General features: G+C 39.8%; 1 protein-coding gene across 9 annotated transcripts in view; it reads left to right on the top strand.

Moving 5' to 3' along the window:
- Nucleotides 1–25,626, top strand: part of Ica1 (islet cell autoantigen 1) — a 149,396-nt gene that overhangs the window by 15,291 nt on the left and 108,479 nt on the right. For 6 of the 9 annotated variants that reach the window (XM_059257376.1, XM_059257371.1, XM_059257372.1 and 3 more), the window contains exons 2-5: nt 9,489–9,580; nt 12,464–12,629; nt 18,419–18,491; nt 25,138–25,261. In XM_059257376.1, coding sequence (XP_059113359.1) covers nt 9,564–9,580; nt 12,464–12,629; nt 18,419–18,491; nt 25,138–25,261 — 380 coding nt within the window. In that variant the 5' untranslated portion in view covers nt 9,489–9,563. The remainder of the gene's footprint in view (nt 1–9,488; nt 9,581–12,463; nt 12,630–18,418; nt 18,492–25,137; nt 25,262–25,626) is intronic. The other 3 variants (XM_059257377.1, XM_059257373.1, XM_059257374.1) reach the window with 1 other exon arrangement.

The raw sequence follows: 25,626 nt of genomic DNA, 5'->3' as shown, positions 1-25,626 counted from the left end.
GCCGGTTTGAGCTACTGGCGGGTTCCTAATGTGCACTCTCGACCTGCAATATGGTAGAAATGAGGCCTCTGCAAGTAGCACATTAAACTGTATGATGAATTTAGCCTTTGCTAATACAAAACAAAAAAAGAGGTTTCTGGGCTACACGCTACTTTGATAAAAATGTAGACCCACTATTTCTGAGAGTTATGGCTCCCAGAGCTGGCGGAAAGCGGACCGCCGCCATGTTGGGAAGCTGAAGTGGGCGGAACCAGCAGCCACAGCGCCAATGCCGTTTCAGGCTTAAAAGGCTACAGTTTAAAGCAATAGGCTCACGCTAATATAAAAAAATAAGCCACATAAAGATGGCTACCACACAAAGAATCTGGATTATGTTCTCTTTGATATTCGTAACTGCAGAAAAACATTTGATTGTAAAAGCTGTTGAGTTATGCCAAAATGTATATTTTAAAGATACCTTGACTTCAAAATTTGGATATAAGGATATGTTGCTTTGGAAAAGAGTCTCTGCTCTTATTTCCACAGAAAGCCAGAGACTATGGATTTGTTCCAGATTAAGATACATCAGGTTTGACCAGCCAAGACCCCCTGAAAGGTCTCCAATGACACCATGGCCCAGATGATTCAACATCCAGAATAACCGATTTCAAGTCAACTGGCTCAGATATACAGCCTCACGGACTACTCCATGATCCTAAAATTTTCTTTCTGTCTCCAGAAGATACAGCGCCCCCCTCCAGCAGGAAATAATAAGAAAAGCTACGCCCAAATTCCCAAATATACCAAGCTGGCTTTAGAGATGGAATTGGCTCACTCCCCCTCTAAACCCAGACATATTGCTCAAAAAAAAAAAAAATGGTTAAGAGATTCTTATGTCCCAAATCAGAAGAGCCCTCTGGTGTGGGACAGAGAAAAAACAATATTTTTATTTAAATCAGGTTAATTATAAATACAATCTCTTTCTAAAGAAAAAATGGGGATAGTTTAGATATGATAGGATGAAAGGGTAGATTAATGAACCTACTTTTAAAGAGTAACAACTTATTTAAAATGTTTTACATTGCTACAGATTTTAGTTTATTGATACAAATTTAAACTTAATTTTGTTTTACTGTATATATATTTCTATTCTTGTTTGAGGTATTATGTTTATGTAACTCATTTAAAATTATAATGGATAATTAAAAAATAGATTAATAATTAGTCATCTATGATAATCATATTTGTAGCCATGTTAGTTAAGTCTTCTAGGTATACATAGTTATATTTCAGATAGATAGGTAGTCTTCAAACACTTCAAAGACCTTCAGAATATGGCATTTAAAATGTTTTAAAAATTTAGACTTTTTGGACAGTGAGACATGTCTGCTCCTGACAGCACCGATTTACTTCAGAGAGGAGGATGGGCATCGAAGACACTCCATACGGAGTTTATCTTCACCTTGACAAAAATAGCCATTTGGGCAAGAAACTGTTCTTGCCTGGACTGCCTGATCAACTGGACATGCAGGACCCATAGAAAGATGACCACTGAACTTTGCTTGACAAAATGGTCCTTCAGGTTCCTGCTTTGCAGAGAAATCTGCCAGACATTCTACAAGACACAGAGAAAAGTAAATAAGAGACTCTAGGCCTATGGGCTGAAGACAGATGCCCCAACTTTACAAGAAAACTTTGGATGACTGTCCAGGCTCAGCTGTCTCTGTCTACCCTACAAGACTCCTAAAAGTTGCTTATATCCTTCTCCATTTCTCAGGTAGTAGCATATCCTTCTGAGGTCTTTGATATGGTTAAAGACTAGATACTTACAATTTTCCTTAGTTATAATAAAAGATAAGTTAGATATAAAACCTTAAACTTACAAATATAAGATAGATAGGATCTCTTCTTTAATATTGTAACTATAATTCTTGCTTGATAATTGTTTTGTTATATATAATTTTACTATGTTAAAGTTAAAACCTTCCTTTTTAAGAAAAGAAAAGGGGAAGTGCTGTGGGATGGTCTGTATATCAAGTGTGTTGCTGATTGGTCAGTAAATAAATCACTGATTGGCCATTGGCTAGGCAGGAAGTATAGGCGGGACAAGGAAAAGAGTTCTGGGAAGTGGAAGGCTGAGAGAGAGACACTGCCAGCCGCCATCAGGACAAGGAAGATATAAGGTACCAATAAGCCATGAGCCATGTAGCAAAGTAAAGATTAATAGAAATGGGCTAAATATAAGAGTAAGAGCTAGACAATAACAGGCCTGAGCTAATGGCCAAGCAGTTTAAATAATGTAAGAGTCTGTATGTTTATTTTATAAATGGGCTCAGAGACTGGCGGGACTTGGTGGTGGGAGCTGGAGAGAAATTCTCCAGCAACAGACGGCCAAATATTCGGCAAGGTAGTGATGATTGTAACACATATCTGGTTTCAGAGATGTTGAAATATGAACAGACTTGCACCATAGATTTGACGCTATGTGGTCCAGAGATGTTAGTATTAGGGAGGAGTACTCTTACCAAAGGGTTCTTCCAGCATGCTACCTTGTTCATACATAGCTAAAGTGTATACTTATGGGGAAAAAGATGGCCCACTTCCCAAAGAGACCTAAAGGATGATGTATACAAACAGAACTGAACAGCTCTAAGATAGTGGCATTTTTATCTAGAATGGAGAAATTTAGAATAAATCATAGAGGAAAATGAAAAATTTGGATCTGAAATTCAAGGCACTCTACCATAAGCTCAGTACACACCCAAGGAAACAGTATCTGTATTCATGTCCTTCATCTGAAAGAAAAACTTTCTTTTGACTGGAAGAGAAAATTCTACCACTGAAACTGGAAGGGTAATTATAAACATGACAGTTTCTGAAGGAAACATGACACACTTAGAATATATTTACGAGGAAGCTAGTTGCCTATTAAAATGTTTTCATGGGTTGGCAGCGCCAATGTGGCAGAATGATGGTACTTTTTTTCATGAATGTTGGCTCAAGAACTTTAGATTATTTTCGTAATTTGTATGTAATCAAAGGTGCCACCCACTAACTTCCCTGCTGTGAAGACTCACGGGACAGTGTTCTAGGCCAGAATAAGTGTTCATTACAGTGGAAGCCAGCCTGCTTGGAATAAAGATGCCCTTCTCATATCATGTTGTCAAGAAGATTCCAATATCAAGGCAGCAAGGCTAGACTGACTACCTCATTGTGTAGCAACAAGTTAGATAGACTGCGCTTCAGCATTCTGTGAGCCTCAGATTAGTGTGGGGAGGAAACCAAGACTTTTGTTTATGTCCATACTGTTTCAAATTGATGTTTAAAAGACAAGTGTATGGGTAGTTAATATCTTTTATTTATTCATATTGGGGGATCAAATTCCCTGTGAGCTCAATACAGGAAGCATATCCAAAGAAGAAAAATGGGCATAATGATTGCACAGAACTCCAATACAAAATGCAAAAAGTATTCCTCTTCCCTGTTCCTAGCTTCTCTCCACAGGGTAAGATGATTTCCCAGTCTCATAGGGTGGCTAGAACAAACCAGGGTTTTAATGCCTGACCCTGGGCTATGAGGCAAACATATTACAATACTGTTAAGGTGCAGCCTGGAAAATCCAAGGGGGTTAGTTGGTTGCCTTGGTATCATCAAAGTGGCAGGAGCTAACCTCTGAGCAGAAAGGCATTCCTCCCTTCTACTTCTGTCTTATACAAAGAACCCACTGCCCAGGAAATCACTGCCACCTTGCTAGGATTGTTTTACTGAAGTAAGAAATTACTCTTCATTATTAACTCTTAGAGCCCAACATCTTTGAACAGATCTATCATTATCATCATCACCATCATTTCATGATCATCATTGATGAACTACTTTGCCTTCCTTGCCAAAAAACTCAGACATCCTTGTGGGCAAGGTGTACTGATGGAGATATGGTGCCCAAGGTGTACTTATGGAGATATGGTGCCCAAGGTGTACTGATTGAGATATTGATGCCCAGGGTATAGTGATGGAGATATTGGTGCCCAAGATGCACTGATGGAGATATTGATGCCCAAGGTGTACTGATGGAGATATTGGTGCCCAAGGTGCACTGATGGAGATATTGATGCCCAAGGTGTACTGATGGAGATATTGGTGCCCAAGGTGCACTGATGGAGATATTGATGCCCAAGGTGTACTGATTGAGATATTTGTGCCCTGTAGCTAGAGTTTTCCTGCCTGGCCCACAGTTAGGACAAATCTCTCTCACCTGCCAGTCCCACAGCCACTCAGACCCGACCAAGTAAACACAGAGACTTATATTGGTTACAAACTGTATGGCCGTGGCAGGCTTCTTGCTAACTGTTCTTACAGCTTAAATTAATCCATTTCTATAAATCTATACCTTGCTACGTGGCTTGTGGCTTACCGGTACTTTACATCTTCTTTGTCCTGACGGCGGCTGGCAGCGTCTCCCTCACCCAGCTTCCTGTTCTCTCAATTCTCCTCTCTGTTAGTCCTGCCTATACTTCCTGCCTGGCCACTGGCCAATCAGTGATTTATTTATTGACCAATCAGCAACACATTTGACATACAGACCATCCCACAGCAGTGCCCAGGGTGTACTGATTGAGATATTGATGCCCAAGGGTGTACTGATGGAGATATTGGTGCCCATGGTGCACTGATTGAGATATTGGTGCCCTTGTCTTTGTGGCACTTGAAGTCTACGATCAACTTGATACCATTTACAGCTTTATTCTCTTTTACAATGAAGTGTTTTTGCAGGAGAATTTATAAATATGCAGATCTTTGGTCTTATATGAGCCTGTACAAATTTCAAATGTCTTCTGATTCTCTAAAGTATGTTTATATATTTATCTTTACTATTAACTGTACACTCTCTAATACTGTAAACTAACCCCAGAAGGCTATGAAATATTTAATGTGACCAGTCTGAATTGAAACTTAATGTGTAAGTAAAATATACAACATATTTTGGACTTAGTTCAAATATGAATGAGAAATATAGCCTCGAAATTTTTATATTGATTACTTCTTCAAATTATATTTTTAGAGATGTTAGGTTAAATAATAAATTAAATTTAAATTTCATTATTTTGATTTTATTATGGCCATCAGATCCTTTTTAACTACTCTGTAGCTAATAGTGTTTTTTTATTGGATAGAACTAATTTAATTGACAAGTTGCTTCTGGTCAAAGGCAATGCCCATTCCATATTAATTAGTGTCCAGTGAATGTTTGATTAACTGAACTGTCAAGCTGAAATGAAAGGGTGAAGATTTAAGATGATTTTAATTTTGTCTATTATTATTATTGGCATGGGAGGAATGAGAAAGAGAGAAGGGGATGTCCTGAATGTGGAAGTCAGTTGTTTTCTCCATCTTTGTATCAGTTCTGGGGATCAAACTCAGGTTGTCAGGCTGGTAAGGCAAGCACTTCTACCTACTGCGACATGCCACCAACCCCATAACAGTTTTTAACCAGTGACTGTGACACTGTCAGTTTAGAAAATGATAGAGCAAGTTGGGATAGGTTGGGTCTAGAAATCCTAAGATGTTTTTAGTTGTCCCTGGTGTGTGGTGTTTGAACATGTACAAGAAGAGATGGAGGCTCCAACTGTAGCTGCTTTAGCATGCGTTACCCAGATATACCTGCGTGGTTTACCTATTTGGTTAACCGTGATTTTGTTGCGCCTTGTCATGTTTCTTCAAGAAAGATCCATTTCCAGAAAGGTTTTCCTTGTGTTTAGCCACAGTTCTTAGACTTTAATATGCTTAGAAATCATATTAATATGCAAATTGTGTTGTAACTATGGTTTTGCAGACCCTTTCCCAGAAATTCTAGTTCAGTAGGGAAGGACCCAGGATTCTCATCGCACCGGAGCGCCATGTGCAGTGCCTTGGCTACAGCGCTGCGGGACACTGCCAGATGGTGTGTCATCCGGTCACATCCGGAGAGTCTGTGCAGCAGACGCGGTTTGCTCAGTGATATTTGTTGTTGGTATAAAGAACTAAAGTGGATAGATATTTGAATGATCAAAATTAATCAAAAATGTTACAGCAAAGCAAACAATCGACTGAAGCAAAATCCAGGACCATCGATGGAATGGAAAAAAAAAAAAACATTTGCAAACCGTGTAGATGTAATGTGCAAAGAACTCAACAACAATAAAATAGTCCAATTTTAAAATGAGGAAAGGATTGAATGGACCTTTCTCTAAGGAAAACAAACAAACTGTCAACAAAACTACAGAAAGATGCTCAGTATCACTAATAATCATGGGAATACAAACTAAAACCAAAATGAGCTGTCAACTGATGCTTAATAATGCTCTCTGGAGAAAAGGGACTCTTAATGGCAAGGAAAATCTGGGACCATATGTCCTGCTACAGGAATGTTCAGTGTAGACCTAACCCTGTAAAAGCTAGTGTAGATAAAAAACAAACAAAACAACTACCATAGCTATCCCACTTCTGATTACAAATCATTTACATAAGAGAAGAGTCTTGAAGAAGTATATGATACATGTGTTCATTGTGTCGTTGTCCATAATAGCTAAGTGTGGGAGTAACCTAAGTGTCAATGGTGCGTGAATATATGCAATGGACTGCTAGTATTGAAGGGGAGTGAGGGGGTTGATTCTACCATGCTATAAGGAAATAGGCAAAGTAAAAGAATCCATTCACAAAACACAAATACTACGTGGTTACACTAATAATGAGGTATCTAAAGTTGTCAAATTCACAATGGTGAATGTCAAGATGGTTGTCAAGGCCAGACAGATAATAGCGAGTTGCCAGTTCAATAGGTATGAAGTTTCAGTCATGCAAGATGAAACTTTCTTGAGATCTGTGTGAGAAATGCCCTACAATATCTTGTCATGTACATGTAAAAAAAAATGAGAAAGGTATCTCAGCCCATAAAGATGTGAGTTTGACCCCAGAACCCACATAAAAAGTCAAGCATGGTGGCACATGCTTATAAGCCCCACTCTGGGGAGGGAGAGACCAGGGAATCTCTTGTGATCCTCAAGTCTCAGTGAGAAGTACTGTCTCATAAAACAAGGTAGATGGCCACTGACAAATGATGTCCACACATACATGCACATACATTAGTGCATCCACACCTGCATATATCCATCCGAAAACTGAGATTAAAAAAATTAGTTTTACTCCAATAACAACAACAAAAAGAATCAAAAAGTACTAATTCCCTTAACAGTTCATGGTAAATCAAACTGAGTGAAAGAGTATAGTAATTTCATTTCTTTTGAGCATTTTATGATAATTTTTGTTGGGGGTGTTAAGTGAATGTATAGTTGGAGTATGAATGTGGAGGTGAGAGAGCTTGAATATAGCCCCATCCATGGTCAAAGCACACTCATCTTGAGTATCCTTCCTGAGGCAACTTGTCTTGATACCCAGATGCCCTCTATGAGGAAGAGAAAGAAGAGAGGTGTGAGTAATGGGTTGCTGTGATTTCAGATACTCAGGAAGAGTCCATTTCCCCCTCTCATCCCAATAACTGAAGCGGAGAATTTAAATACTCACTGCCATTCTCTTAAAACATTTTTAAAAACAAAAAACAACCACCACCACCAACAACATAACACCCTTATAATTTTAAGGACGCTGGTCACCCGACCTGCCTGAGATATAGTGATCGGTTGATTTGACAGGCATCCAGAAGTGCTAGCATGCATGCCAAGTGAACACTTGGCAGCAAGAGGTCTTATGCTGGGCAGAGGCCCTTTCAGAACTGCTAGGGAGGTTGGCTTGCTGTCTGGGCAGCTGGTGGGCTTTGCCCTTGGGGTTGGCCTGCTTCCATGAGGGGAGCAAGCAGACTGAGGGCAAAGACATAGGCAACTCCCCATATGTTGTTGGTTGTTTCTGGGCTCTTTTAGGGGGACCTACCACCCAGCTCCTAAATAAATCACACACGGAGGTTTATTCTTAATTATGAATACCCGGCCTTAGCTTGGCTTGTTTCTAGCCAGCTTTTCTTAACTTTAAATTATCCTGACTACCTTTTACCTCTGGGCTTTTCTTTTTCTCTAACTTCTGTAAATCTTACTCTTACTCCGTGGCTTGCTGTGTAGCTGGGTGGCTGGCCCCTGGAGTCCTCCTCCTCCTCTAGCTACTTCTTCTTCTTTTTCTTCCATCTCTCTCCTTCTCCTTCCTCCCAGATTTCTCCTTCTAGATCTCCTCTGTGCCTGCCAGCCCTGCCCATCATTTTTCCTGTCTTGCTATTGGCCATTCAGTTATTCCATTCAGCTGTTTTAGACAGGCAAAGTAGCACAGCTTCATAGAGCTGAACAAATGCAACATAAACAAAAGTAACACACCTTAAAATAATATTCTACAACACGCATATTTACTAAAGAAATTAAAATGCATTGCTGGCTTGATGTAGGTATATATCCTCCTCCACTGCCCTCTTAGAATCCAGTTCTATCCCATTGGATCTTTGGGGATTTGGGTTTTTAATTTTTTTTGTCTTTTTTTGTTTTGTTTTGTTTTTGCAATGTTCTGATTTATCTCCCTAAGATCTTGAGTATGAAATAATAAGATGCTAATACTCACCATGTTCTTAAACAATGAAGATGCTCCATGTACACTTGAAGGCACTGTACATCACTCTCAAACCATATCCTGCACCCTCTCTACAGGGTTCTTCTGTTTGGAACAAAGAGTTGATCATTTCTAGCAAATTCTTTATATCAAAACATCATAGTACTCCATTAGAATGTAGAATGTTATGTTTTATGTATCAGTTAAAGTAAATTTAATTTAAAATTATATAAAAGAGGGCAATAAAACTGGACCAGTGAGATGGCTTGTCAGATTATGGCTCTTGTCACCAACCTAACAATGTGAGTTAGATCCACAGAACCCAGATGATGCAAGCAGAAATTGACCCTCAGTGTCCTCTGATCTCTATGTAAACACCATGGCATGTGCATTCACACACACAAATACTAAGTAAGTGTTTTTGAAAATTGTGATCATTTTAACATTTTAATATGCACAGTTGGTGTGGGTCCATATTCTGCACTCTGACCTTGTCACAGTTGGATCCATTTATTTGTTGCTGTTTGTTCTTTTCAAACAACTGTTTTATAAAAAGATGAGCACTAAAGACTTTGAAGAGTGCTTTTCAAAATAAATTATATGATATTGGTGTATGTCAATAATATAGCATTATTTCATGCATTTTAAACTTTATATAAATGACAGCATATTTGATATAGTCTTATGACATCTGTTTTTTTTTTTTTTTGTAAATCATTATCCTACCTATTCTTTTCCTAAAGCTTCATTTAGGATATTTGCTCTAGGGTTACTCAACAAAACCATTTTTGACATCAATACCTGGCATTATTTTAGAACAGTATCTGATCCTTATCATGCAACTAGACCTGGGCTAGATTGAAAATATGTGTTGAATTAACACACAGTTGTAATGTAGTGTATAACTGTTAAATGTATTTGTTTTATTTCAGGTTTAATATAACATATCTTATCATGGTTTTTCTCTGCCCCTTCTCAAATCATCAACAGTAGAAAAAGAAGAAAACATGTCAGGACACAAATGGTAAGGAATTTGTTGCCTGTTTTTCCACTGGAGGATAATAAATGGAAATTGCACTGTTTATGCTTAATAAATGAGGACGAAAAGGGACAGTCAAGAGACTTTAGCTGTGAACAGCCACCTATCCAGTTTCCAACGTTAGTGTAGCCTGCTTTAGTGTCTCTGATCAATGCTGGATAAAAACGAAGCAACAAAAGTGTTATAAATACTCACGTCACTTGTATTTGCTAAGAAATTCACTTGGGTAGACATCTGCTCTTAGGAATCTAAGGATAACTTTTCTTACCACCATTTCATATAACCTAATAACTTGGTGCATTTTTGCTACTGTCTTATTTGTAACTTCCACTGTTGGAGTGACAGTGCAATGTTTTGTGGGGTGCCGAAAGCAATCATGTAATCAATCAAGCACTATTTCAGTTTTATTAAATTGCAGACACTACATCTTTTGTGAACATTCAGAAGCCAATCAGAGTTAGATATGGTATACATGTTAGCTTTGTCATGTATGTGCCTGTAACACATCTAAGCAGCAAGAGAGCCTCTTAGAAGTTCTTTAATTGGTATTTCTTAGCATGGTGAACCTGCTACCCACCAAACAACTAGAATGTTGTCAAGTTTCACCTTCTTTAATGTGTGTCATGAAAAAAATACAATAGTTTTATTTTCATATGTTAAAATAGTTATATGAAATATACTTTTGAATCCTTCCCTTCTTACCAAGAAAAGTATCAGGCCCAAAGTGCTCTGTAATATCAGCCTTTAAACTTCAAAAGAATTTTTGCATATCTTAAAATATAAGTTTTTTTTAAGTAATTAATAATGGCTAAGGCTATCCTTGAGCATTCATCCAACAGTTGTCAGACTGTTAAATCGTTTCATCTTGCCTTGTTATGTCTCTGAGCTGGCTCCATCTCAGCACCCTCACAGTGACAGCCATGACCTGAGATTCTCAGTAGTTACCAGTTTAGGGACTAGATAGCCTCAAGATGTAGGTAGACCCTTTCAGAGCTCAGCTTTGTGGGCTTGCTGCAGATACACTGCAAAGTCTCACTTTTCATTCTGTGTCCTTAACAGTTTGAAACCTGCAGTTTCTATTTGTTAAATGACGGGTGTATGAGGTGCTTACTAGACTTCTAAATTACTCCCGTCATTTTTGTTTGTTTGTTTGTTTGTTTTGTTTTTGTTTTTTTAACTCCAAATGGAACTTTTCTCTGTTGATCTATAATTATTGAACTCCCCCCCCCCCCGCCAAAAAAAGATCCAATATAAAGTCCATCAATACTTCATTTTTTAGAATCCCATTTCCCTAAAATAATCTATTTGGGTTAGATCCTTCCAATCTTTTAACATGTGCATTATATAGAGATGTCATCTTTTTCATATAAGGTATAACTGTTTTATCTTATTTTCTCTAATATGGAACCAAAATAATCTCTTAGCTAATTAAGAAAGATATAAATAACACTCTCACAGAATCCTACCTCTTTCACCAAAGATAAGCATCATTAAAGACACCCTCAGGCAGGTTTTCTGACTTTTTAAGACTAAATGTGAGTTGACATTGTAAGTAAGCATAATGGACTTACAGATGAAGATTATAAGTCATCAAGGTTGAGATACGGCATCTTGCTCCAATCTTATAAAGCAGCTCCTGCTTTAGAACATCAGCTTGGCACATCTAGAGTGCTGATGGGCTGGGGTGGGGAAAAGGAGGATTTGTTTGGGGGTTGGGCTTTTTTTTTTTTTTGTTTTTGTTTTTGTTTTTCGAGACAGGGTTTCTCTGTGTAGCTTTGCGCCTTTTCCTGGAACTCACTCGGTAGCCCAGGCTGGCCTCGAACTCACAGAGATCCGCCTGGCTCTGCCTCCCAAGTGCTGGGATTAAAGGCGTGTGCCACCACCGCCCGGCGGGTTGGGCTTTTGTAGCAGGAACTGAAGCAAGTAGGATGTGGACAGAGCAAGGAGGAGGGATGGAACGCCAAGAGCAAACCTCCTATCAGTATTTGGGGCCCTCTGGTCACTTTTAGGGAGTTCGATGTCATTATCGGTTGTCTTCTAATTCTTCTTTACATATTCTATATTTGCTTCTCATTACAGTCTTCCTAAGGAGTGACTTCCTATCTATATTTTAAGCATTTATATTGAAGAATTTAGTTTTTATCACCCAGAAATCTCTAGCAGATTATAGAATTTAATTTTTTACTTTATTGTTTTAATACCAATTAATACTAAATCTACACTCTTAATAAAGTTTAAAGTGCACAATTTGTATTGTTAACTATAGGTCCAGTGGTAGCAGATCTCCAGAACCTACTCATTTCAGCATAACTGAAACCTTAAGACCTGATTAGCCATTCCCCACATTTCCCTTCCCCCAGACCCAGCCACCATTCTTCTCCCTGACTCTGAGTCTGACAGTTTTAGATGCCTCTGTAGCAGATTTTAGACATGCTATTTTTCAGCCTCTTATCTCCTTTCCTGCTGTCACCCCACTGTGGCATAATGGAGGTGTGGAGAGATGTGCTGCTGTCTGTCCTTATCTCTGACTCACGGGGCTGTCCTGAGCTAGTTACTGGCTTCCTTGGCCTTGTTCTTTCTACCCCCTAAAGGAGTATGCCCAACCTAAGATACACATCTACATTCTTTCTGATGCTCAATTTCTTGATTTTCTTAAGATTCAGAATTTTCCCACTCTAATTTTTTAAATTGTGGAGTGAGAAAGAATTAATTGATTTTCATCGTATAGTAACATATAGAAAGCATTTGTGTGTTTATCAATAATGTAAATGTACACTAGAAAGTCATAGCTAGCTAACATACTACAAATAGTATACTATCTTAATCCTTCTGAGAGCCAGGAGTAAGATAGCTCTCTCTTGTTTTTAGCAGTTATTCCTGGGAGCTGCAGGACCGGTTTGCTCAAGATAAGTCAGTTGTCAACAAGATGCAACAGAAGTATTGGGAAACGAAGCAGGCCTTTATCAAGGCCACAGGGAAGAAGGAAGATGAGCATGTTGTTGCCTCTGATGCAGACCTGGATGCCAAGCTAGAGGTAGGCTCTTCAGAGCTCTTGGGCCCAGCAAAGCTACCTTGCAAGAGTCAAGACCTTAGAGTGAATTTGCTAGATGGTCTTAGTTTGCTCACATTAGACAGTGAGGAACACCTAGGATCAGATCAATTCAATCCTAGCATAGTTTTCAATCTACAAAATCTGACCCCAGCATACCTTTCTTAATGTGTTTTCAAGCACTAAGTTGGAATGCATGGTGTGTGGTAAATTCAAGGAAGTGTTTGTTGAAATATCAAGCACAATCAAAATCTGGTCATTATATCTGAGAAACTAGATTTGAACACTAAAGCCAGGCAAATGTTTAGTCAACAACAAACAAAATGACCTCTAGAGTAGAGTCTAGTAAGGTTGTTATTAAGCCATGGAAAATTCTAAAATGAATTAAACAGATATTTAGTTAAACTGTATAGCAAATGAGTTAATATCCAGTTGTGTTGTGGAATATCTGTTTACACTGTGAAGATGTGTCTTTTCCAAGGTGTCTTCTGATTGCTTTAATAAAGAGCTGAATGGCCAATGGCTAGGTAGGAAGAGGTTAGGCAGGACTTCCAGGGACAGAGAGGACTCTAGGAAGAGTCTTAGGAAGACTCTAGGCAGAGACACCAGCCAGACACAGAATTTGTGGGACACACAGAATGGGACAGAGCTAGAAGCCACATGGTAGAACATAGATTAATAACAAAAAATGGATTAATTTAAATTATAAGAGCTAGTGGGACAAGCCTAAGCTAAGGCTGAGCTTTGGTAATTAATAATAAGTCTCCATGTCATTATTTGCAAGCTGGTTGGCAGGACAGAGAAAGACTCATTACACAGTTGATCTACAGCATTAGTATGAGTAGAAGGTCTTGCTGGACATTTTTGCCTATAGTTTTGTTTACATTTTGAAAGCAAACATTAATTCTGTGAGTGGCAGGTCACTGAGGAATACTATGTTCCTTGGATAATAGTCAGTAGAATCTCTTAAGTTTAATATGGCAGCTAAAGTTAATGCGTTAATGAGTTCGTGAGACTGCAATTAAAAGCTGAAAATTTCAAAGCATTTTCTAGAATGGTCATTGAGTTCTAGCAAAGGGCTAAGGGGACATCCATGGTAGTTGTCAGTTATAGAGCAATGTCTTCTTTGCGGAAGAGGAGCACACTCATACTATGAATCTGAGGGCCGAGGCAAACTCAGCCTGGACTTTCTAAGGTTTAGGCTAATGAGAGATGGGCTGACTTTGAGACAGTAGATGCCCTACACAGTGGGATCTGAGCTGCTATTGCCCCTGCAACAAGAATGCTTACTTGTTCCAGCTATTATGAAGGTTACATTGGGTATAATTCAAGGGATGGTAGTATTTATTGAGTGCTTATCATCCTGACAACCTGCTTTCTGGATGCTCCTGACATACCTGGCCTCTGCCTCCTTCCCCTGGGTCTCTCTTTTTTTCTCTCCACCACTCTTATATTATTCATTTCACGTTCCAGCCATTATGGCTTTTTCTCAGATCTCTGGGTACAACCAGCTAGTTCAGACTCGTCAAAGCAGTTTCCGTGGTCTGCCTGAACACTTTCGCCCTATATCTTCCTTGACTGACTCATTCTCATAGTTCTCACAGCCTAAAAGTCACTTTGAAAAGCCTTACCTCACCATGCTGTTCAAAGTCCCTGGCTATCTACCCACAGAACAGCTGGTCACTAACACATGGCCCAGCTTTATTTTGCTTGTAGTACTCATTTCTGCAACAGAAATCCCTCTGCTGGGGAAAACAGGATGCATGGTCCCTGGGAAAACCTCAGGTATAAGTTTGTTTGCCTGCCTTTTTTCCAGTAGAAGGTCAAATTCCGTGTTAGCATTAATCACCGCTCTGTCCCCAGCCTGTCCCAGGCACAGTTTCCAACTGAATGACTGTGTAAATACTCACTGTATAACAGTACAAACAGTATCAGTTCTCAGCCCTTTCTCTCCTGTCATTGGAAATTATGAAATTGAAGCTGATGGGGTGCTGTTTCAGAAGAGACTACCATGGAACAGAGTAGAGAGAGGAGATGTCTTTTCTGATGTTTGTATCATAAATACAGTTTAAGCCATTCTAAGTTATATGTGCTTTTCATGTCTCAGAGATTTAAAAAAAACAACAACAACAACAAAAAACAAGCTAGTAAATACAAGCATTATCCAAAAAGTTAAGCTTGGCATCATGGTAGCCCTGAAATTCCAGCACTCTAGAGGTTAAAGCAGGAAGATTGACAGTTTGAGCTTCACAGCAGACCCTGTCTCAAAGATACAGTAATTTAATATTTAATTTAATTTGCTACTGTCTTAAACATTATATTTATGTGGAGGTTTTTGCAGCAGGATTTTTATTGAAGCAATTATGCCTTCATCTAAATAGCTGCTGTCTTAGACCACACATCCAAAGTATTTGGCCTGTGGCTTAGTGTTTTGCCCACCAGAGGGATTTCTGTTGCAAAAATGCTAATATAGGTACGGATATTTATAGAGAGATTGGGTCCCCCAGTAGAACATGAGAATGATGTGCAAACTATTATAGAGTGTTCTCACACTGAATTATCTGCAGAAGGCTAGTTTACTCTGCTGGTCCAGAAAATGTGTACCCATACCAAGCTTTCTTAATAGATTAAGAGCAAGAGAAATGTTTGATGTGTAAGCACAAAGATCTGAGTTTGAATCTCCAGCACTCATGTAAAAGCAGGACATGGTAGTGGGGGGCGGGCAGAGGCAGTTAGATCCTGGGGGCTTGCTGGCCAGCTAGTCAGTGAAAGACCTTGTCTCAGACAATAAGGTTGTGAGCCATTGTGATGATTCAGTGAGTAGGAGTACTTGCTGTACAAGGTGATAATTGAAGTTTGATCCTCAGAACCCACTGCAGAATGGGAGAAATGACTCCTGAAAGTTGTCTTCTGACCTCTACCTACACACCTGCACAGTGTGGTAAACACACACACACACACACACACACACACACACACACACACACACACTAATATGGACAAAATTTAAAAATAAGGTGGTTTGCCACAACAGAAGATATACAACATTGATCTCTAGCCTTCTTATACATATGCAAATGTCAAATAAATAAATATAGCCAGGCAGTAGTGGTGCAAGCCTTTAATCCCAGCACTCAGGAAACAGAGGCAGGCAAATCTCTATGAGTTCAAGGCCAGCCTGGTCTATAGAGTGAGTTCTAGGACAGGCTCTGAAACTACATAGAGAAAACCTGTCTTGAAAAACCAAATAAATAAATAAATATATATAGCTGTGTCCTGCCTGGTCTGTAGCCTCTCAGACCCAAGTAAACACACAGAGGCTTATATTAATTAAAACTGCTCAGCCATTAGCTCAGGCCAACCACTGACTAGCTCTTACACTTAAACTCAGCCCATTTCTGTTAATCTACATGTTACTACATGTTCTATGGCTTTACCTGTGTGCCATTACATGCTGCTCCCTGGACAATGGGCTGGCATCTCCTGACTCAGCCTTCCTCTTCCCAGAATTCTCCTTGTCTGCTTATCCCACCTATATTTCCTGCCTGGCTACTGGCCAATCAGCATTTGATTTATCAACCAATCAGAGCAACACATTTTCACAGCATACAAAAAGACATTCCCCCATCAAATATAAAAATAAATATAGTTATTCTACTGCGATGAATTGAGAAGTTAATACATAAATATGCTCAGGTTTGGTCTTTTAATAGCTGCCAGGGCAGAGTGGACTGTATTGATGATGAAAATGCTTGCATTGAGTGTGGTTCACAAGTGCATACAATTGTCAAAACTCACAGAACTTAGCATTCCAATGCTAGGCATTTTGTTGCACCTAACTAATATCTTGATCTTAAAAAGTCAGCAGTAACAATGGACCACAACATTACTCCTATAGACTCCGAATGCATTGGCTCTTACACTGGTGGTCTGTGGCCCAGAACACTGCTGTCAGTGACTGCAAAGCAACAAATTCTGACGGTTTTCTGATTTTTTTTTTGAAATGGGGAAAAACTTTTTTTTTTTTACCTAAACAGGTTGAGGATGTTATTTAATAAATAAGCAAATTTGTTTCTTCATTATTAGAACAAAACAAATTTTATTCTATTAAACATTCCTAAGAATGGATTTTAATCTTTTTAAATTCATTCACTATTTCCGTTAGGTAATTTGGTTATATGTATTTTGAAGAGATCATCTGTTTCCACTCAAATATTGAAGTGCTCTATGATACCAAGACATATTTTTATGTTGACATGGCCAGAAAACTATATACAAAGAGGAAAAGCCTTGGCTTGCCTCACTAAGTGGCTCCATAGGGGCAAGATGTTTATCAGCTTTGGTAACTGATACCTGCCATGATCTCTGAGTCCACGGACAGGGGTTTGGGAAAGTATGAAGTCTGTCATATTAGTCAGCTTTCTGTTATTGCAACAGCTATCATAGAGTTAAAAGGAGAAACAGGGTTATTTTTGGCTCAAGATTACTCAGTCCTGTTGCTTCTAGTGATCTGATGAGGGAGCATATCATGACAGGAATGCCTGGGCAAAAGAAATCTGTTTACCTTATAATAGCCTGGAAACAGAGAGAAGCCTGGAGTCCTAACACCCCATCAAGGGTGTGTCCTCTATGACCTCATTTCCTTCCACTAGGTTCTATTTCTTAAAGGTCCTACCACTTCCTATAGGCAGACAACCTTTAGCATAGGGCTTTGGGGAGACATTTACTCTCCAAAGCAAAACATCTCTTATTATTCTTGAGTGATGTCAGTTTCTGAAGGAAAGACCAAGGCTACTCTATTAGTTGGGGTTCTCTAAAGGAACAGAACTAATAGAAAGAATATATGAAAGGGGGTTTATTAGAGTGGCTTTTTGTGGTCTGGCTAGTCCAACAAAGGAAAGACTGAGAATACAGTGGTTGTCCAGCCTACAAGGCTGGATGTGTCAACTGGTCTTCAGTCTACTTTAGGATCCTAAAGAAGTAGGTTCTCTACCAGCAAAGGAATGCCTCAGCAGTAGTGTAGATGAACTTGCCGGTGAGGGTGAGGGCAAACAAGTGAAAAGCAAAAATTTCCTTCTTCCATGTCCTTTTATGTGGGCTGCCACCAGAAGGTATGGCCCAGGTTTAGGGTGGGCCTTCCCACTTCAAATGATCCGATCAAGAAAATCCCTCACAGGTGTGCCCAGCCATTTGGGTTTTAATTGATTCCAGATGTAGTCAAGTTGACACGCAACATCAGCTATCACAAAACTACCATGAGTTCAAATCTAGTTAGATTCCTTTCAATACAGTTCTCCTGCCTTCTCCCTAAGTTTCTTCATCACAGCCATAGTGTGGCATGAGGTTGTCTCACTATGTATTCTGTGGTATTACTAGGAAATGGGTGTTAATGTTTGTTCTTAGCTCGACACCATTTTAAAAGATGTCTTCTAGATAGACAACATTCTGCCAATTGATTTTTGTTTGCTTAATTCAGTTGCTTACACGTGCTGTAAAATATAAATAAATGAAATATAAGTATGTTTTGTTTTTCATCTGTTATTTCAAGAGTCGAGGAAATAACTGTCCTGTGGAACTTAATCACAGAGATGGTCAGTTTCAGTGAGTACAGATTTTAGGTCATTGATCATTCTCTATGTTTTACTACATATGACATCAAATAGAATTTTGAGGGTCTTGCTTTTAGCAGAAAAATGGAGTATTGTGGTTTTATTCAAGTATATTTCACTTGCACTATTGTCTGTTTTACAGCATTTTATTGTGTTTTATTGCAGTTATTCCATTCAATTCAAAGAACCTGTTTGGACTTGTCTAAAGCAATTGTACTCTATCAAAAGAGAATATGTTGTAAGTATGACTTAAGTATGATATTGAGCAAATGGTGAGAAAAAGCAGGATATTTTGCCTTAATGTATTATATAATAAGTTCAGGAACTACTTAGGGAGTATGTCTTTGTCCTTTCAAATGTGAGGGAGACCTCTACTAATTTTACATTTGATTGACTTAGGCCTTTTACTTTTCAAAACTAGTATCAGGCTAGGGGAACTTTTCACTGGATCATCATGAATGCAGACATACTGTTTACCTTCCCAATTATAAATATACTTTCAGTTCTATATTTTAGACTTTTTGATTTGGGATTTTTTTTTTTTTGGTTTTTTGAGACAGGATTATTTTTTATTTCATTGTTATTTTGTGTCCAATTTTTTTTTTAAATGACCAGGTAGGGAGAGGAGGCAAAATTAGCTAATTCATTGAATACATTTTGTGGACAGAACTTCGTGATGAGCATTTCTTATGTTACATTATAATGTACAGAGTTAAAATTATGTCTCAACAATGGGACAAGAGAGATGATGCAGCAATAAAGAAGACATATTGTTCTTCCATTAGACCGGAGTTTGGTTCACAACACTCACATTGAGCAGATCATAGACACATGTAACTCCAGTTACAAGGGATACAGTGCCCTCTTCTGGCTTCTGTGGGCACCTATACCGTATGTTATTTACACACATACACACACACACACACACACACACACACACACACACACACACACACACTATGTCCCAGCAATGAAGTGGTCTTCTGATTGTGTCAGCAGGGCTTGGCTGTTGGTTTGTGGGTAAGCCATGTCATCACAGTTGGGAAAGGAAGGAAGAATTTTGCACCACTTAGACTGATCAAGATCACGACTTTGATGGAGGACTAAAAATAGAACCGTTAATGTGAAGGTGTTGCTATGCAGCTGCCATAGAGAAGAAATATAGCAAATTTCTGTGAACTGACATGGGTTGATTTTTAAGGTAACACTTTAAACAAAAGAAAACTAGCATACATACATGTAGCATGCTGCCAGTTGTGCAAGAAAAGGGGAGTTAATAAAATATGAATGTGTAAAAAGAAGGGCACATGCAAATAATACAAAGAGTATGCATACTGTGCTGAAGAAATTCAGGAAAGAGAAATCACCAGTGAAAGGAATTAGATCTCATTTTGAGCAGGGATGGAGTTCATGAGAAAGAGCGAGGAGGGAGGGGTAAGAGCAGGGTGCTCGAGATGAGGGTGTAGCTTTACCCTAGCAAGGTGAACAGTAATTCTGACTCCTAAAACCACAGTGATATTTTACACACTCACAAAATACCTAAGCAGGACATGGGGTGGGGGGCCCGCGGGATAGAGAGTGGGATACAGACAGTCACTGATGGACCGAATTGCACTGCAGATAACATCATTGTGCTGGGTGGATAAGAAAGAAGAGAATTAAGTTCAATAACTGAAAAGACGGTATTTTTAGAAGGGGAGTAAGAATCAACACAAAAGGAAACACATGAAAAAACTGGAGCAGATAATTAATGTATTGAACCTAAGTAAATGGACCAGCAATTCTAAAACTACTTTATGTATGCATGTGAGGTTAAACAACTAAATGTAGTGTAGTTGAGAGTCTGTAAAACAAGGCTACAGGTCAGGGAAGAAGGTGCTATACTGCACACATGGGGAGCAGATGAAGTCATTGCCATGAACCCGTGTAGGTCAATATGCACAGAAAGGCACACAGATGGGCATGTGTGCCTGGGCTGGTACATTTGTGTCTTTCTTGCCTCAAAAGCATCTGGAAGCACCAAGAGCCCATAGCACTGAGTACGCCTAACATTCAGATCTTGTTTTCTACATACCCTTTTTCACACCTTTGGGGGAGTGACTGACTTCAGGCTTAGTACGGGGACATTAAAGATGAGTCTGGAATGCCTTGCAGTACCAGAACTTAAAAAGTCCTTGAGAAGGGATGGAGACTTAAAGGACACAGAAGCAAGTCTGTAGTCAAAGCAACAAGATAAATAATGATAGTAATAAAGTATAAATCATAAGAAATATAACTACTGATTATGACTGTATGGAGATAGATGGACAGGTAGACAGATGGATTAGTCCTTGCCTTGGTGTAAACTGAAAAGATAAAATAAATCCTTCCCCCTGGTTTGGTTTCTGTTGCTGTGATGAATAGTGTGACCAAAAGCAACCTGGGGAAGAAAGGGTTTATTTCATCTTACAGACCATCATGAAGGGAAGTCAGGGTAGAGACCTGGGGCAGGAACTGAAGCAGAGGCCATGGGAAAACACTGCTGACTGCCTGGCTCTCGCCTGCTTTTGCTCAGCCAGCTTGCTTATACAACCCAGGAGCATCTTCCCAGGTCGGCACCACTTCCACATTAATGTAGGCTTGACCCTTCCACATTAATTAATCGCAGAAATGCCCCCTTAGGCCAATCCAATGGAGGCAGCTCCTCAAATGGATGTTCCATCCTGTAACTCTGGGCTACTCTCAGAAAATGTCAAAGTCTTAACATGCAAGGCAGTATGAGGAACTGTCAGAGCTTGAAGAAGATGAAGACCCAATCCTTTGTCGCTATGTGGGATCCAGGGCTAAAGTTTGGAACAAAAAAAGAACAATAAAGGAAAATCTGATATAAGTCCAAATAAGGACTATACTTTAGTTGATAGGATTGTATCTATGTTTTCTGGTTTTGAATCTGTGCCATAATAATATAAGATAAATGAGAGGAGAAGCTGGGGACGGGTATAGCATAATTCTGAATACTCTTGGTATTTTTTAAGTCTACCATTATGTTAAAAGAGTTAAGGAATCGTAGATCGGATCATATTGCCACTTGCTTTAGAACACTGAATATACACTTATCACAGTTTATAAAGTAAGAACATGCTAGTCCCAGCTTATCCGTTGGGCCCCATTTCCTTTGCCTTCCAGACTCTAGGAGGTCTTTTGCACTCAGTGTGTCCCCTGCTCGGAGTGTCTCTGCCCTAATAATATCAAGAATGCCTCTTTGTCACTCAGAACTCAGCTGGTGCTAGAGCCTTCCCTTACTACTCAGTCTAAAACAGTCACTGTCTTCCTCAGTTTCTCTGGCATTTTTCCTTTTGTGTCCTGTGTCTGTGGTTATATGTGCTTCATTTTCTGTCGCCCGCCACTTGGATGTGAACTCTGGAGGGGTGGGGACAACCTATGTCTCCTTCCTCACTACTTGATTAGCTGTAAATCTGGACAGTTGATTAACACTGCTAAGGAAAAGGTTTTCACAGTTCTTCAGTTGCTTTTTATCTTTAAAGGACATATCTGAAAATACAATCAGCAAGTAAATGTGAGTGGGTTCTTATTTGAAATGTTACGATCTAGTTAATTGAAATTTCGAAAGGTGCAGTCTTTGAATTATCGAATATACATGTTGCATGAGAATGACGATCTTGTCTGGCCTGGACTCTGATGGAGCTCAGGCTCTCTTCAGAGCTCTGCCCGTTAATCAGGTCAGCACAGGAAAATCAAGCCTGTTTGCCACCAAGATTAATCCTCCAGTGCATGAAATGACCAAAAATGATCCCTGAACTCTCCAAGCGACTTAGATTCTTTAGGAGAGACTCATGTCACCAAGTGTGCAGTCAAGTATACCAAACTGATTTCTTTGGGACTAAAATTAAATGTGTTCATTTGTATGTGACTTAGGGTTTTTAGGGTAAAGAAAGGTGACAGTAGCCTACTGCTTTTAGAAGCAAAAATGGACATTTTCTCTCCATAGGAAAGAAAAGGTTCTTGGTAGAAATGAATGGATCCCATATCAGTCAATGAAGAGAAAATACATAAGGCATTAGGAAAAAAAATCATGTAGACTTTTTTTAAGCTACATAAAACTATGGCATGGATATCAAACAAGCATTTAAAATGAAATATAGTGTATGCAGTGACAAGGCAAAAGTAACAGCTAGCTCAGTTTCACAAACATTTAATTAGTGCCATGAATATGAGATTCTCTGCTCGGCCTGAGAAATACGAAGTCTGGATGTAGTGTCTGAGAAGGCAGAGTTGCATGATGAAGTCAGACACAGGCCGCCTGGGCTCACACTTTCTGACACTTAGCCAACATGGCAAGTGCTGACACATAAGCCCAGAGGACACTGCTGTCCAGAAAAAAAGTGAGACCGGCCACTTGTTAGAAGAAGCCTTTAACTGGGCTTGGATCTGTGAACTTGATTTATTTGCTTTTTTTTTTTTTTTGAGACCAGCTCTCTTTTTTTTTTTTTTTTAATTTATTTATTATGTATACAGTGTTCTGCCTACATGCATGCTTGCAGGCCAGAAGAGGGCACCAAATCTCATTACGGATGGTTATGAGCCACCATATGGTTGCTGGGAATTGAACTCAGGACCTCTGGAAGAACAGCCAGTGCTCTTAACCACTGAGCCATCTCTCCAGCCCCAAGACCAGCTCTCTTTTCCTTAGTAGCCCTGACTGACCCCAACCTCTCAGTCTCTGCCTCTACCTCCTGAATGCGCATCACCACAGCTGGCTTAGGGGCCTTGGATTTTGAGAGAGAAGTATGGGGAGGGGCATTATTTATCTCATGAAAAAGGGGGGTGTCTAAAAGCCTCTCCTCCTGCCTCAGGACTTCCTTCTGCGGCAGGGGACTGCTGAGAAAGCACTGTAGTCACAAGCAGGCAAGCAGTAGTGAGTCCTTTGGATATATGGTTCCCGTTCAACCTTCTGTAGTAGTTGTTGGAGAGGTTGGTACTAAGGATGGGGTACCATTTGAAGTGTGGACAGATTGACGAGTTGGTGAAATAGAACAGCCTTCAGACAACTGTAGAAAACAATCAGCTTTATTGAGTACATGGAGTATGCATTGTGTAAAAGAACTGGCTTTGGGAGACAAGGGTTGTGATCCGGGTCCCGTTAGAGCTTCATTCTTGTATTAGGGTAACTGTCATGCAATGTGTCAGTGGAGGTAGTCCTTATGGGTTGATGTTTGATTCTGGGCAAAGACTGAGTTTACCCAGCTGCGTGGCTGTGAAACCCATTGTGATTAATTTTGCTTGACTGCACTCACATCACTGGACCACTGGCAGTTTGGCTGGAGGGGATACTGTTCTCTGTCTTGAACAGACTTGCCTTATAGAAAGTCCCTAATAGGAACCTGTTCCATTTCTCAGTCATGGCCTTCCTGCCACAGTCTGGATGACTCATGAAAATGGACAAAAATTTTTGTGACATTTCAGATGTAGTTACAGAGACAGACTATATGTATGTGTGCACCTGTAACCTCAATATTCAGGAGGCAGAGGCAAAAGGATCTAGAAGGATTGGGAAATTGAGGCCATCCTGAGCTACATAGCAAGATTCTGTGTCAAAATACCAAGATTGAAGCTGAAAAGATGGGTCAATGGGTAAAACAATTGCTTTGCAGGCAAAATGTGAAAACAAATTAATAGGAAGACTTCAGTTTGGATTCCAGCACTCAAAAAACTGGGTATAGCCCCATGTGCACCTGTGACCCCAGAACTGGGGTAGGTTGGGAGGTGGAGTCAGAAGAAGTTCTGGACTCACTGACCTCTAGCCTAACTTCATGTTTGGTAAGAGACCTGTCTGAAGGGAATAAAACACAGGGTGGTAGAGCAGGACACCCAACATTCCTCTCTGGCCTCAATACAAGAACTGGTACACATATATCATACCATTTAGCTACATCATTACCAGTGATGCAGTTCAATGGTAGAGTGTTTCTATTGTAAGCACAAGGTTCTGTGTTCAGTTCTCAAGCCCTGTGTTTGTGGTGCTGATGATGATGTATGTTTGGGTCTCTTTGTAATGTTTTTGTGGATGCTTTGGTTTTTATAAAATCAGTCTCTAGAATAGGGAGAACACTATTACAAATAATGCTGCTGATCATTTTTGTGACTACTTTGTGACCTCCTGAGAATGTACCCTGTGCTCCTAATGGTACAAGAGCAATATCAAAAGAATCATATAGTTCCTTGACTTGTTATATTTTCTACCAATCAATCTGTAGACAGCATGCGCCAAATCACTGTCCTACTAAATTGCCCCATCTGTACTTGTCTCTAAAAATAAAGCCAAGTTTAAGCATATCCAATTCAGATTTGGTTCCAGCTCTGTATTTTTAAAATTTACCAAATGGTCAACCTGATGGACTACCCACTTTCAGTCCCCACTTCGAACTCCACCTTGCTTCATTGCGGTTGAGGGATTTGAGGTGATTTACAAAGGACAGAGTGTGTGTAACTCAGACAGCAGAGATCAAAAAGTCAGCAGGAGAGGATAATAGGAGGGAGCCACAAAAGGTCCCCACTGCCAGCCTTGACGAACCCAACTCCTTCATTTCAACTTGAAGCAGCGCATTATGGGCTCACTTTTCAGGACAGAGGTCGTTTTCTGGTTCTGATTACAGGGCACCAATCTCACTGACAGATGTATTCAAGTGAACTTGATCTCTCCTATTGTAAATGGAAGACCAGCATGGAAGTTAAATGGCTGGTGGGGGAGGGGGAGGGACTCACCTTGCAGCCTGCCACTTGGATTTAATTTCCTCTAATCTTTGCCCCTGGAGAGCGGGAGGCCTTGGGATTTGTCTCTCTCACTTTATTTGTTATAAAGATGCTTTCCCTGTTTTCTTCGTCAGTCTTGTCTCAAGAAGAAAATGAACTGGGAAAATTTCTCCGATCCCAAGGCTTCCAAGATAAAACCCGAGCAGGAAAAATGATGCAAGCCACCGGCAAGGCCCTCTGCTTTTCCTCCCAGCAAAGGTGTGTGACCTTCTTTGGGGCTGTGCTCTGGGGGATCCAAAGAAAATTTGGACTCACTTCCTCATAAGGGGCAATCGCACAGTCTAGAACGCTTTAGCCTAAGCCGGAGGAGTACTGTTCTGTACTTAGAGGCTTTCCACTGCCCTCTGATTTAGATAGCACGTAGGATTTGTTTTCCTCCTTGCTATTTAATCTTTTTTGTCTTCTGCTCTGTGGGAGGCAGTGTAGATGCCAATCACTGTGAGTGATTGTATTTGACCTTCAAGTTGTTCATAACAACCAGTCTGATCCCCTTTCAGCATTTGATTAAAGCAAGAGCCTAATGAGACCAACTTGAAAGGTTCCCTCTCTGCTCTCTGTGGGCT

Source organism: Peromyscus eremicus, chromosome 3 (assembly GCF_949786415.1).
Source record: "Peromyscus eremicus chromosome 3, PerEre_H2_v1, whole genome shotgun sequence".
Taxonomy (NCBI): domain Eukaryota; kingdom Metazoa; phylum Chordata; class Mammalia; order Rodentia; family Cricetidae; genus Peromyscus; species Peromyscus eremicus.
Note: the sequence above shows the minus strand (reverse complement) of the source record. Positions and strands in the feature narration are given on the sequence as shown.